This window comes from Sus scrofa, chromosome X, assembly GCF_000003025.6.
Source record: "Sus scrofa isolate TJ Tabasco breed Duroc chromosome X, Sscrofa11.1, whole genome shotgun sequence".
In the NCBI taxonomy this organism is placed as follows: Eukaryota; Metazoa; Chordata; class Mammalia; order Artiodactyla; family Suidae; genus Sus; species Sus scrofa.
In genome coordinates this window covers 64,545,155-64,560,389 of record NC_010461.5, presented here as the reverse complement: position 1 = coordinate 64,560,389, position 15,235 = coordinate 64,545,155, and the positions used below count along the sequence as shown (strand labels likewise).

The 15,235-nt window shown below is 37.7% G+C and overlaps 1 protein-coding gene across 1 annotated transcript in view; it reads left to right on the top strand.

Annotated features, from left to right (window-relative positions):
• Positions 1-15,235, top strand: part of HMGN5 (high mobility group nucleosome binding domain 5) — a 76,036-nt gene that overhangs the window by 56,956 nt on the left and 3,845 nt on the right. The window contains exons 2-6 of the mRNA XM_021080700.1: positions 8,666-8,801; positions 10,564-10,593; positions 11,705-11,734; positions 12,014-12,067; positions 14,423-14,560. Coding sequence (XP_020936359.1) covers positions 8,787-8,801; positions 10,564-10,593; positions 11,705-11,734; positions 12,014-12,067; positions 14,423-14,560 — 267 coding nt within the window. The 5' untranslated portion in view covers positions 8,666-8,786. The remainder of the gene's footprint in view (positions 1-8,665; positions 8,802-10,563; positions 10,594-11,704; positions 11,735-12,013; positions 12,068-14,422; positions 14,561-15,235) is intronic.

The following is a 15,235-nucleotide window of genomic DNA, read 5'->3' as shown; positions in this document are numbered from 1 at the left end:
TGGTCTCACTATTCTATCCCCTGTCACTTCTTCAGCCTTGAGGAAAGTTCAAAGCCTCCTACGGTGTGGCTCTTTATCCGTCTTCTACTCTTTGAGACTACTTCCTCCCTTTGATAAACAAGTTCTGCAAGTTCCAAGAACTTAGCCAGTGTAATTCTCAAAGCATAGACATCAGCAACTAGCTGAGGGGAAAAAACACAAAGATTTGGCTAAATTTTTGAAATGGAAACAAAGTACAAGTTAACACTAAAAAGAAATTATCTTGCAACAGTTATTTTAAATATGAAATTATGACAAATATAATAGGTAGGACAGCATAAACTCATGAAATAATGTTTCTGTTTTTAAGAAATATACAAATAATATTTTTCACAGAACAAAACGTACCTCATGAACCAAAACAGTATGTTTTTTATTACTTTTTAAAAAATCTCCAGTTTGGGACCTATCCAGGAAAAATTAAATGACAATTAATCTTACAATAAATTTAGAAGTGAACTAAACATAAAAACAAAAAGAGACTGAAGTAGTAATTCTATTTTCCTTCAATTTGAATCAGTAATGAATCCATACATGAAATAGACTAAACTATATATAATCCAAAAAACAAACTATGGTCATATTTATTTTAAATATCATCTTATTTACATTTAGACAATGCAACCCTGAAACCAAGGGAAGAAATTCCAAAGATGTGTTTCTTTTATTTAACACAATGAAAATATGTAAATGTAGATTATACTATTGTCATTAAAATGTGTAAAAATTGAGCATGCCCATTTGCTTGAATGGTTACTCACTTCGATATAAATTATAATTTCCCAGGTTTTAAGTAAACAGAAAATGAATGAAGCATGTCAGCTATTGTTTAACAAGCGAATTGAACCTAGACTGACAATAAAAAACAGGATAGCAACAAAAAACAAAAAGAACAATTCCTTGGAAAAAAAGTAATAGGGAAAATCTTGCAGTAAATGTTTTCCTCCATGTCCTTATAATTTAAGAACACAAAGATGTGTATAAATAATCACCCAAAAATGACTCTTAAGAGAGAATTTCTTAGATTTTTCTCCAGTATATCTTCTTTTCTCTCTTCCTCCCTGAACTCTTCCTTTGCCATACACTCTAAAGCATTTTCAGACTTAGTACCTTTGTTATTCTGCTGTTTGTTTATTTATCCTCTTCAAGGAATATACAGTAAGTGATTACAATAACAAAGATTTCCAATTTCCCAAAACAAAAAAATCTACTTGAGTTCTATTACTTCATCAGAACATTTAAATCTACATTTGGAATTTGAAGAAAACTGGTTTTAAATTTATGTTATCACAATTTAGCTATGTCTAAATTTAAACAAGTTTCAGTTGATAGCTTCAAGTGATTTACAATAAAATGAAACAATTTAGAAGGTGATATTGTGCTTATTATAAAACAATCTGATATGTAAGGCTCTGAATAGATGAAGGCCAAAAACAGAAAAAGGAGGGGGGGATAAAACCTAGCAAGACACAAAGTTAAAGAAAAATTTCTCTATGGGCCTCTTAAAAATCCAGCATTTAACTTTAATCTCTGATTAAAATGGTATGTTTACTAAATTGAATTTATTAGTGAAGACATTGGTTTCTGACACACAACCTATTTGATGAATCACAGCTATTTTCTTTGTAATGAGTGATTATTTCTAATCTAACTCTCATTGATGGACATTTGGATTACACCAAAAAATGATCTCTCGTTTCTTGAAAATAGGCTCTAGTCTCATTTGGGCAGCATGGGTATTTATTAATTTTTTAAATTCTTTTTTTATGAATTATTTTTCTAAAGATAACAAGCATTAGCGAGCTTTCTAAAGAGGTAGGATAAGCCTGAAGCATTAAGGTAAATTAAAATACAAAATGGGGAGTTCCCGTCGTGGCGCAGTGGTTAACAAATCCGACTAGGAACCATGAGGTTGCGGGTTCGATCCCTGCCCTTGCTCAGTGGGTGAACGATCCGGCGTTGCCGTGAGCTGTGGTGTAGGTTGCAGACGAGGATCGGATCCCGCGTTGCTGTGGCTCTGACGTAGGACGAACCTCCATATGCCGCAGGAGCGGCCCAAGAAATAGCAAAAATAACAACAACAACAACAACAAAAAAGACAAAAGACAAAAAAAAAAAGCAAAATGTAAATATTTTAAACTAAAGACACCACTATGTTAGCATACCATAATCACATAAGTTGTAGAAGTATCCCAATATACATCTTAGCAGTTTATAAGCTATGGACTAATATCTAGGCTTCTGTAAGATAAGGCTGATAATAAAATATTATAAAATATTTAAGATTTTAAAAGCCTCATATTTCATGTAAAAACATAGATATTAACCATACTAAAAACATAAATTAAGTTCAACAGATAGAATTCAGTAAATTTAAGGGAACCAGAAGACTTTATAGTTAAAGTGAAAAACTTCAAAACTCTTTGCCAGTAAATGAGGACACCTACTGGAAGTCGGAAATCTTTAAATAACTCTTATTTTTTTTTTGTCTTTTTGTCTTTTCTGGGGCTGCACGGGCAGCATACGGAATTTCCCAGGCTGGGGATCTAATCAGAGCTGTAGCCACCAGCCTACACCAGAGCCACAGCAACGCCAGATCTGAGCCACATCTGCAACCTATACCACAGCTCACGACAATGCCAGATCCTTAACCCACTGAGCAAGGCCAGGGATCGAACCCGCAACCTCATGGTTCCTAGTTGGATTTGTTAACCACTGAACCACGATGGGAACTCCTCAAATAACTTTTAGCCAATGAGAAAGCTCATCTGCAATTTTATTTGAAAACTTCTTTGCTGGCAAAAGAACGAGTTAAAACATAGGCAAATAATTGTCAAGTTCTAGGTGAAAAACCTACATTCCCTGGAATTACCTTAAACCAACAAGAAAAAAAATGAAAAAGGTGAAAGTAGAATTTCTCTCCCCTATGTTTTCCACGTTCTTGAGGTAATTAAAAACTGATTGGAGAATTCACATTTAAAGATTATAGACAGATGGAGGAAACATGAATAAGCATTAAAAAATATCTGAAATAGGTTGATGGCCAATTTCTTCTTGAGTTTTGAAGTCATTGGAATTTAACAAAATTTGTATTTACCAAATATGCTCCATAATCACTAATATTTCTTCATAAATTGTATAATTGTTAATATCACAACCATAGACATATTTTTAGTACAAAACCAAAAAATCTTGCTGCACATTTAATAGATGATCTTGAACATATCATTTAACTCCTTGAGCCTGAGTTTATTCATCTATATTCCAAGGATATTAAACTAGAAAAATCTCTAATAGCTTCCTCTAAACTCTAAGGTCTGAGAGCCTAAAAATAGGATTCCTTCAAATAATTACTTAAGTGCATAGATATTTTGCAATTAAAATCATAAAATTGTACCATATTCTTTTTTCCCCTAGAAAGCAGCCCCCTTTATTTTTACTATTGGAAACATACTTTCCAGTTCCTTCATATCAGAAATCACTCATTAATTCACTATTTTATTAGTCTTGGGCCTGCCGTGAATAAATATATGATATAGGAAGATTTGGGTCCTCAGGATTGTAATTTTTCCAGAGTCTCAGCTAGGTGCTGTCATCAATCTAAGCAAATTCCTCAGCTCAGTCTTATACAAGGCTCAAAAATAAGTGTATTGGGGAGTTCCCATTGTGGTTGAGCGGAAACAAATTTGACTAGTATCCATGAGGACACAGGTTCGATCCCTGGCCTTGCTCACTGGATTAAGGATTCAGCGTTGCAGTGAGCTGTGGTGTAGGTTGCAGACATGGCTTGATCTGGTGTTGCTGTGGCTGTGGCATAGGCCAGTGGCTACAGCTCTGATTTGACCCCTAGCCTGGGAACCTCCATATGCCACAGGGTGCGGCCCTAAAATAAATAAATAAATAAATAAATAAATAAATAAATAAATAAGTGTATTGGTATACTTTGGCTCACTGTAGACTTACCATTTATTTTTGCCCTCTGAAAATACCAACCAACAATATATTTAAAACATAGGGTTTAATTATATGATACAATTCTTGCCTCATTATTTGCTAACAATAGTAGATAGTTTTCTGATATATATATATATAGTTTTTTGGGGCCACGCCCACAGCATATGGAGGTTCCCAGGCTAGGGATCAAATCAGAGCCTAACCACTGTCCTACACCACAACCACAGCAATGCCAGATCCAAGCCATGTCTGCGACCTAAATGAAAGATAATTTAATATAGAAAAGAAGATATTTATTACTAATCCATCAGTATTTTTGAGATCTCATCACATGCCAGTGTATGGAGAAATACTTCTAATTGTGCAACATATATTCATTTTAAACTCTAAATATACAGAACATTTGAAGACCTCTTTTATCTTAACTGCCTAGCGTTCCTTTTCTCATAAACATCAAATATTTTCCTTTGGAGTACCCATCTCAAACTTTTTTCTTTTTTAGGGCCACCCCCATGGCATATCGAAGTTCCCAGGCTAGGGGTCGAATTGGAGCTACAGCTGCCAGCCTACACCATGGCCACAGCAACAGCAACACCAGATCCAAGTCTCATCTGAGACCTACACCACAGCTTACAGCAATGCCCAATCCCCGGCCCACTGAGCAAGGCCAGGGATGAACCCGCATCCTCATGGATACTAGTTGGATTCTTTACCACTGGGCCACCATGGGAATGCCCCAGCTCAAACATTTTAATTTTGATGCCTTTCCTCTATAACTTTTCATCTTGTCCCATGTCATTTCCCCATGGTTAATAATGGGCATGCTACAGCTCCTGTAAGTTTTGAGAGTGGTAGTAGGCATACTTAATAGCCAGGGGAAATTAGAGAGTCTTTCGTGGAGAATTGTTGATAAAACTTCATAGTCATTAATAAATAATTTAAAAAGAGAAATAAGTCAATGTAATTTTAGAAAAAAAATGAGCCAGTAAAGTCTCACTTTGACAATTATACAAAAATAAAAACTTCACTTAAGGAAAAACTTGTCAACTTTAGAAAAAATAGTTTTTAAAATTAATAAATTCTATGGGAGATATGCAAAGTATAACGTGCTGAGAAAATATTTGGGCAAGGAGAAATAAGTATATAAAATTTTAAGTCATTGTGAAGATGTACAACTGAGTGGTTAGGGAGATAGTGGAAAATATCAAATCTTGCTTGTGTCCTATAAGTGGTACAATTAAATCCTATAGTGTAACAAGAAGGTAGACTCTTTAAGGGTTTATTGGAGAGGGCTTTTGTCAAGGAAGTAATATTTGACTTGGGTCTGAACAGTTTGGTAGACATTTGATAAGCGAAGATATAAGAGAATAGAGCTACATTCAGAGGTAATAATATAGCAAGGGCAAAGAGCTTAGGGTAGATTGGTTTGCACAAAAGACTATCCTTGTTAATGGCTGGAAAGAACATGGGAGGTGGGGATCAGGAATTAGAGAAATGTTTCAACCTTAGAAAATTTTCTTATGCGTGCGTGACTTTTTTTCAATCTAATAAGACATAAATCACAGATGCAACAGCTTAGACTGCAGGGAAGAAAAACTGACCAAAAGGAAAAATTGCCAACAAACTTATGAATCATAGAGCCCACTGACCTGCACATTTTTTCTCTGCTTAACTCTACGTGGACTAAGCATTCTGTTCCCTGAATAAGTACAAAGTTTTCCTGCCCTCTGCATTTGCTATAATATAACAGTCTATCTATCAGTTTAGAGCCAAGACAAATACTACCTCATCAGCAGAAACCTTCTCCAATGATAAAGACCTTCTGTTTTATTATTGAACTTAGATTGTACCATTCACATGATACAAGTAATCTTGCTTTATAAATATGTGTGCATCTGCTTGCTCTATTCTACAAAATCATAAAAATCCTTAAGGGGCAGAAACTGTGTAATGCTACTTTGCATGCCACGAGGTTGTGCATTTTCATAAGCTAGTCTACAAAAAAATCCAACTTAAAGACAATGCTAAATATGAATTTGTTGAATGTGTTCCAGTGTTGGCACATTTTTCATTCCCTTCATGTTTCTCCTTATCCTTATGAAGCAATCCTTATATTAAACCCAAATTTTATGTTTATTCTCTAACTCTTGGAAAATAAAATGACTGAAATATTTCTAGGCTCACCCAATAATGCCTTCACCATAAAAGACACACCTAGAGGATCTAGGGATGAACCCAATAACTGTGGGCAAAGGAAGCAATTTAAATGTCTTTCTGATTTACCTACTTGAATCTGAACGTGACAAAAAGTTGGAGAAGGGAAACTGAGCTGTGGTCAGTCTTTACTACCTGATCTATTCAGTTCCACACTGTAGGTGCTGGGGAAGAATGAGCAAAAGTAAAAATAATGCATTCTTCTGTTAGGCTATATTTTAGTTTAAAGGGATGGTTTTGATATTCTATAGCAGCTATGAATATTTATTTTTTAAATTGATAATTTCAATTTTTTAAACCACTTGGACAAATTGAATTCTTCCTTTAAGTAACTGTTCAAAAGGTTAATCTCCTTTTTTGATTAACCTTCCAGGATAGGGATTTCTGCTTTTGGAGCACATTTAAAGCCAATCAGCTGTAGAAAAACCAAAGCAAGGCATTCTGAGAAAGGCCTTCAGGATCCTACATTTTTACCCATAATTATTCCCATCCCCACTCTCACAACTTTTAGGTCTCAGGAACTAACTTTTGAAGGCAGATGGAAGCCTCCTTTAGAATAGAAAGCCACCTAAAGATAGCTAGGACCAGGGTAAGTTTAGGAGGCACTCTCCTTAGGCACAGATTATAAAGGGCATCCCAAAACTCAATAATGAATATTTAATGCACTGTTTTATTTTTATTTTTACTTTTGAATTAATATTTTTGTTTTATTTGGATAAATGCTCAGAAGTTGAATTTCTGGATCCTGTGGTAGTTCTGTTTTTAATTTTTTAAATGATTTTTATTTTTTCTATCATAGTTGGTTTACAGTGTTCTGTCAATTTCTACTGTACAGCAAAGTGACCCATATATATATGAATATATATAAATATTCTTTTTCTTTAATGCACTATTTTAAGGATCTAATTAGGAGTTCCTGCTGCGGGTCAGCGGGTTAAGAACCTGACTAGTATCCATGAGGATGTGGTTTCAATCCCTGTCTTGGCTCAGTGAGTTAAGGATCTGGCATTGACTGAGCTGTGGCATAGGTCACAGCTTGGGCTTGGATCCCACATTGCTATGACTATGGCATAGGCCAGCAGCTGCAGCTCCTATTCCACTGGTAGCATGGGAACTTCCATATGCCACAGGTGTGCCCCCGCCCCCCAAAAAGGAAAGATCTAATTAATGAAAAAAAGTTCGCGATGAACAAAATATCAATTTTTAGTAAAAACAGGATCCTACCCTGCATTTGCATGATTCACCTCAATTGCCTCACCCCAAATCTTCTGAGTTTGGGGTACATCCTTAAATTTGCACTAGAGGTAAGTGCTTTAATGGCTTTATGCTTGTGCAGTTTCTAAGTCCTAAACACTTTAATGAATGGTACCTTCCTGAGTTCCTTCACTAAATGCCACCTTTGGATTCATAATCCATTGTATCAGCACTTTTCCTCTGGATAGACCTCTATTATTACAAACTTTACACGGGGTCCCATGGAATTCTTTTTTTTTTTTTTTTTTTGTCTGTTTGCTATTTCTTGAGCCGCCCCTGCGGCATATGGAGGTTCCCAGGCTAGGGGTCGAATCGGAGCCATAGCCACCGGCCTACGCCAGAGCCACAGCAACGCGGGATCCGAGCCGCGTCTGCAACCTACACCACAGCTCACGGCAACGCCAGATCGTTAACCCACTGAGCAAGGGCAGGGATCGAACCCGCAACCTCATGGTTCCTAGTCGGATTCGTTAACCACTGCGCCACGACGGGAACTCCCCCATGGAATTCTTAATGGACTCCCATCAAGTGGGAAAATGGTATCTATCAGGTGTCCTCACCTTCAGGTGCCTCCTGTTCTCAAAGCTCCCAGTTTTGTTGCTACTCTCCATTTGGGTAGACAAGCCCTTTTGACACCCTGATCCTGCCAGGACCACAATTGTGCTTTGGCGGAAAGTTGGAAAGTTCTCACAACCTCAGAAACAACTCCACTCTTTTCTACTTTCTGAATGAGTGCTCCACTTAATTCATCTCCATCCTCCTGTCAAAGGCAGAAGGCAAAGACTAGAGCCTGGGCTCAATCATATCTCTAAAGCACTTTCCCGCCAGGAAGAAGTAAAGTGGGGTTTTTGGAGACTGTGGAGAAAGCAAGTCCAGTGACTTTCGCCCGTCATTACGACAAAAAAAGGGAAAAAAAAAAACGATCAAAACAATTCCGGCTTTCCTGCTAGTTTTATGCTTCAGCACTTTGCCTCTATTAAGTCCAAAATCTCCTCTACCCCACCAGTGGTCCCAGCAGGCAGCATAAGAAGGCTTCGGGCAAGTCCGTGGGACACGCCCCCTGAACTGGCCACCTCCCCTTATTGGTCTGACAGCCTGTCACTCTGATCTTGCTCCCACTCCAGCTAACCATTCACGTAGCTTGGTTGGGTCTTGGGAGCGTTTAATGTTGCCAATAACGAGGGTTTTTTTTTTTTTTTTTTAGGCTAGTACAGGTCGTGCTGCAATTAGTTCATTGAAAACTCAGTTGCTTTCCGAGCGGTCGGGTAGAGACTGCTTTCGGCTTTTTTTCTGCCGACTAAGATCTCCTATAGAGAGCTGCAACAATGCCCAAAAGAAAGGTAAGTGAAATAGGAAGGTAGAAAGGGGATAGGCGACTGAAATACATATTTCCTAATAAGCAGAGGATTTTTTTAAAGAAGCATTTTGGCTTCAAGTTCGATTTTGTGATGTGTTGAATGGAAGGGGAGAGAAGGGAAGGGCAAAGAACGGTTGGTGTAAGTTTGAGGATGGTCTCTCATGCAACTAGTAGTTCACTTTTGGCTTGTTTTGTGTAAAGGAAAGAATTGCTTGAAAGGTGTCTCCATGCTGAATTACTAACAGCCATAGCGCTTTGCTGTCGCTTCCTACCCCACCCCCCTTCCTCCGCTTACCCTATTGGAGAACACTTCTCCCAACCACACTTCCAGGCACTAGTTTCCTCCTCAGCCTCCAGCTTTTCTCCAGGAACCATCCTGGCTCGAAACGAAAGCCATGGCTTTCTCCCGTATTTGCCTTTGTTCTTCCCGTTTTCTTTTTCCTTCTTTTTCCCTCCTCCACTTCATGTCATGCCAGATGGCTATGCAATGGTAGTCCTATGCCATTAGGTGGCGCAGACATCAAACTGTCCTAGAGAAGGGAGCGATCCACCGCTGTAATTAGCAACTTTAAGGCTGAGAGATCTGGGACTCTCCAAGTTCACTGTCTAAAGGTGGAAGAACGATAATAGACGTGCGTCCCGTCAACTATTGCTGATGTTGGTGTAGCAAGGATTTGTGCACGTTAGACATGCAGAATTGATATGAGCTATTCAAGGGCTACAAGTCTTCTGCAAGCCCTCATTTAAAAATTCGTGGCTCCTCCCTTGGATGGGAAATAAATTCGCGCTCGGTGTTTGTTTTGGGGGGAGGTCCCTTAGAAGTGAAATCGATCGCTGTTTCTTTGCTTGATAAAATTGTAAAACGTTGCTTGATAAAATTGTAAAACACTGTGTTAATGTAAGGCATTAAGATTGTTTTGGTATTATTCCTGTTTATCTGTCCACCTTCCCTATTTTTAGAACATAGGAATAAGACCGAAATTCTCAGGTGCTCTGGGGTTGTATAGATTGTGCAATAGCTTGATCATTCCCAGCCTAAAAGGCTGCTCGGAGACGGAAAGAAATGGTTTCTAATCACCATCTCCCTTCCTGAGATTCCCGCCGCTGTGCTTTTCTAGGCTTGTGCATTGGGTCTTGTTATATTTTACAGAGCTGACAACAACCTTGTTGCAGGTAGTGGCGGGAAGTTTTAAAATCCTCAGCCGGCTTCTCTGAATAACGCATTGACGTTGTAACAAAGAGGGTTTCCCCCCTCAAGGCATTGTGGGGATTGTAGTTCTTGTACGCAGAACTTGGAGGAGAGAATAGTCCAGTCATGAGAGAGGGTCAGATAAATACAGTTGCATCTCAAGCATAAGGCTAAACAGACAAGGAAATTGCATGAAGCTCCGCCTTCATTCTCCCCGCCCCCCCACACTTTTTAGCTTTAACTCTGGCTACAACACGTGGATTTTAAAATTTAAAAAGTTTGCTTTTAGGATATGCAATTTACACAAAAGGATGAAATGAGCTATCAGCTGTATAATTTTATGTCTCGAGAGTTCATTTGCATCTTACTAATATTTTCACGTTGGCAGACAGCAGTATGTAGCATTCTACTAAGCAGTAACAGGTGGCTACTTGAGCAGGAATCCAGGAAAAAGTCATAAACTTTTATGTTGCAACTGTAATCCATAAGCAATTTTTTCAGATCTGTATGTTTATATCGATGATCTTATTTCTCTGTGGTTTTCTCCCTTGTATAGGCTGCAGGTCAAGGTGATATGAAGCAGGAGGTGAGTTTCTTTAGTTTTAGAATCTCCCTGAAAAAAAAATCCCTTGTTTTATAAACTTAAGACACATAAACAGTTAAAAACTAAATGCTAGTTAGTATATTTGCACCATATGAGTACCAATATGGTATGCCAATGATCACTCTCAGAAATATATTCAGTATTGAAAACTCCAGACTTCTTCGAACTTAGGACCTTTTTGTGCTTAAGATCTAGAGAGAGCATCTTTCTTTTAAGCTAAAGAATGACTTTTTCAGTTTTCAAGAAGGGGCTATATTTTCATTTCTAAATATACCTCTCGTTACTGTCCATTGTGTTCATTTAGCCTAGCAATTGAAATTTAAATTTTTTTTTTTTTTGTCTTTTTTTTTGCTATTTCTTTGGGCCGCTCCCGCGGCATATGGAGGTTCCCAGGCTAGGGGTCCAATCGGAGCTGTAGCCACCGGCCTACACCAGAGCCACAGCAACGCGGGATCCGAGCCGCGTCTGCAACCTACACCACAGCTCGCGGCAACGCCGGATCGTTAACCCACTGAGCAAGCGCAGGGATCGAACCCGCAACCTCATGGTTCCTAGTCGGATTCGTTAACCACTGCGCCACGACGGGAACTCCTGAAATTTAAATTTGTGTTTTTATTTTCCTTAGCTGTATGAAGGGTCCAGAGGAAAGGAAAATCAAAACATATTTTTACTATGGTATTTTTTTTTTTTTATCTTTTTTGCTATTTCTTGGGCTGCTCCCACGGCATGTGGAGGTTCCCAGGCCAGGGGTCCAATCGGAGCTGTAGCCACAGTCCTACACCAGAGCCACAGCAACTCAGGATCCGAGCCGCGTCTGCAACCTACACCACAGCTCACAGCAATGCCGGATCGTTAACCCACTAAGCAGGGGCAGGGACCGAACCCGCAACCTCATGGTTCCTAGTCGGATTCGCCAACCACTGCGCCACGACGGGAACTCCTACTATGGTATTTTCTAATCAAGTTCACAATGCTTCTTATTGAATATATATATATATGATATAGTATTACACAATATTTTCACCATAATATAAATATTTCTAGTGTTGTATTCCCATTATTCTCTTAACTGATATTTATTTTTAACTTATAGCCAAAGAGAAGATCAGCCAGACTGTCTGCTGTAAGTAGTCTTTTTAAAGCTGCCCATGTATTGTAAAATGTAATTTTAAAATTCAGGGAATCCTGGACAATACTAGTTATTTAATACAAGATTTATTTTTGATGTTTTAAGAAAAAAACTTTCATACCAAGGAAATGCTTTTATCCTAGTGTTCAGTTTAAACTATACCCATTTATTTTAATTATGAGGTTGAATTTCATTGTTAGTTATCTTTCTTCAATTATGATTTCTTCCTTTTACCCCCATGACTTTTTTTTTTTTTTTTTTTTTTTTTTGCAGTTGCCTGTGCCCACTACACTAGAGCTGAAGTTCAAAAGAACATCAACTCCACGGGTAAATATTCAGCATACAATGTTGAGAGAAATTTGCTTTTCTTCAGAAATAATTTTTTGGAAAGGCATACAGTTGATAATTTTGCTTTATTTTCTTTTCAGTTAGTGATATATTACATTATGCCATATGGTACACGAAAGCCCACTGGAGTAGGAAATATTTGTGTTTTGGCATTTTCATTAGGAAGAGACAAAACAAAGTTTTAGTTGAATAGACCTATAAAATGTACATGTTTTTGACATCATATAGTTCCAATACCAATATTCCTGGGAAAACAAAAGGTGTAAACTCTATAACCAAAGTGATGCTTTGTGGTAATAATAGTAACTAACATTTGATAATACTTTACAGCTTGCAAAGTGCTTTCATATACATTATTTTCAAATGTATGTGATTGATTTCATATAGGCTTCTATGCTCTGATGTGGTTAAAGACATTAGAAATACAAATAGTCTCAATGTTAAGTTCACTTTTTACCCTTCATATTTATTTATTTATTTATATGTAAATATATGTGAATATATATATTTTTAAAACTGCCTTATTGAAGTATGACTGATGTTTTAAGAATACGTTGAATTCTTAACATCATAAAAGGTTAAAGCTAGAAGGAGCATTAGAGATCATCATCCCATCATCTTGTAGTTGAAGAAACTAAATTACAGTCATTTTCATAAATTGTTTTGAAGTTATTGATTAAACAATATTGTTAAAACTATGGCAAGTGAAGTTTTGGTAATCGTAGTGCTTTTTTTTTTTTTTTTTTTTGGTCTTTTTGCCATTTCTTGGGCCGTTCCAGTGGCATATGGAGTTTCCCAGGCTAGGGGTCAAATCAGAGCTGTAGCCGCCGGCCTACGCCAGAGCCACAGCAACGCAAGATCCGAGTCGCGTCTGCAACCTACACCACAGCTCATGGTAACGCCAGATCGTTAACCCACTAAGCAAGGGCAGGGGCCGAACCCGCAACCTCATGGTTCCTAGTTGGATTCGTTAACCACTGCGCCACTATGGGAACTCCGGTAATCATAGTGTAATAGTAGACAAAGGTAATAGTAGACAAAGGAATATTAAGTAATAGTAGACAAAGGAAGTGAAAGTTTCTTTTCAGTTTGTCTCTAGCATTTCAAGGTCACTATAAAATGAAGTACTCAATTTGTAAGTTATTAAAATAGTAAACACTTTATTTCCTTTAAAAATAAAAGACAGTACTAGAATAAAACAGATAATATAAAATCATGGACCAGAACATTTTACCCTACTTGGCTCTCAGTTTCTTATGTGTTAAGAGAATAATAACATATCTGTATTGCATTTTACAGTTTCTAAAGTAATTTCCCATATATTTTTATCATTTTCTCCTTAAAATATCCCTATGAGGTAGGTGGTATTACTCTCTTTTAAATATGAAATAATAAGCACAAAGAGATTTCTGCTTTTGCTCAAGATCACATCAAGTAAAAAAAAGATCCAGATTTAAACACATGTTTGTTAGCCCCTTAATCCAGTGTTCTTTCTACTATATACACACTTAGGCAAAGAGCTTTCTTGGTAAAGAAATCATTATTCAAGTCATTCTAAAACTTGTACTCCCCAAGATTAAATGATTAATGTCCCCAGATAATCTCTTTCAAATATATGGAACTTCATATTCTCTCTAACATAGTATTTCCCTTAAATATTACCAATGAAGTTTCTGCAACTAAAAACCCTGTTGCTGGAGTTCCCGTCATGGCGCAGTGGTTAATGAATCTGACTAGAAACCATGAGGTTGCGGGTTCGATCCCTGCCCTTGTTCAGTGGGTTAACGATCCGGCGTTGCCGTGAGCTGTGGTGTAGGTTGCAGACGTGGCTCGGATTCCACGTTGCTGTGGCTCTGGCGTAGGCTGGAGGCTACAGCTCCGATTCGACCCCTAGCCTGGGAACCTCCATATGCCGCTGGAGTGGCCCAAAAAATGGCAAAAAGACAAAAAAAAAAAAAAAAAACCTATTGCTAATTATTTGACATGAGGGGATAAACTGGTCCCATCTAGCCAGAGAATTAATTTATCAAAGTCTAACCCAATGCTGACAGTTGGCCCTAAGTAGTGAATGGCCAGCATTCTAACTTGTTGCTTCTCATCTAAAAGAAAATTTCTTTGATTTACATCAGAGGAATATTATTCATTTTAATGCCATTTCAGGCTTATAATAACCCTGAAAGTATCAGGTGATAATATTGTTTATATTAAGTTTATATGGATACTTTAAAGCTTGTCCACAAATTATTACAACAGCTGATGAAATAACGGGCCATTTAATCAACACACCAGTTAAATCATGTATTTATTATTTTATTATTTTGTGTTTCTGGACAGAAAATGAAGTCAAAAAATGATATGATAGAAAAAAACACAGATACAAGTGCTAGAGCAACAGTTGAAACCAAGAAGGAAGTTGTTAAAGAAGAATACAACGATGAAACTGCTGAAAATGGAGAAGCCAAAATTATAGAGGTATCTTACAATATTAACAGATTTGTCCATTTAAAAAATGAACAATGGTTGCAACTGAAAGAAATCTTGTTTGTATTACAGTTTAAAAGTTGAGAAACGGAGTTCCCATCGTGGCGCAGTGGTTAACGAATCCGACTAGGAACCATGAGGTTGCGGGTTCGGTCCCTGCCCTTGCTCAGTGGGTTAAGGATCTGGCGTTGCCGTGAGCTGTGGTGTAGGTTGCAGACGCGGCTCGGATCCCACGTTGCTGTGGCTCTGGCATAGGCTGGTGGCTACAGCTCCGATTCAACCCCTAGCCTGGGAATCTCCATATGCCGCAGGAGCGGCCCCAGAAATAGCAAAAAGACAAAAAAATAAATAAATAAATAAAAAAAAATAAAAGTTGAGAAACATTAAATGAGTATAGCTTTCTAGTGTCTTTGTTCAGATTGCTGTAGCAAAATACCACAGAATGGGTGGTTTATAAACAACAGAAGTTTATTTCTTACAGTTTAGGAGGTTGGAAAATCTGAGGTCCAGCATTTTGGTTTGTGATGAGGACCTGCTTCCTGGTTTATGGATGGCAGTCTTCTCACTGTGTCCTGACATGATAGAAAGACTGTAATGGCTCTCTAGGGCCTCTTTTATAAGGACATCAATCCCTTTCATGAGGGCTCAACCGTCATCACTTCCCAT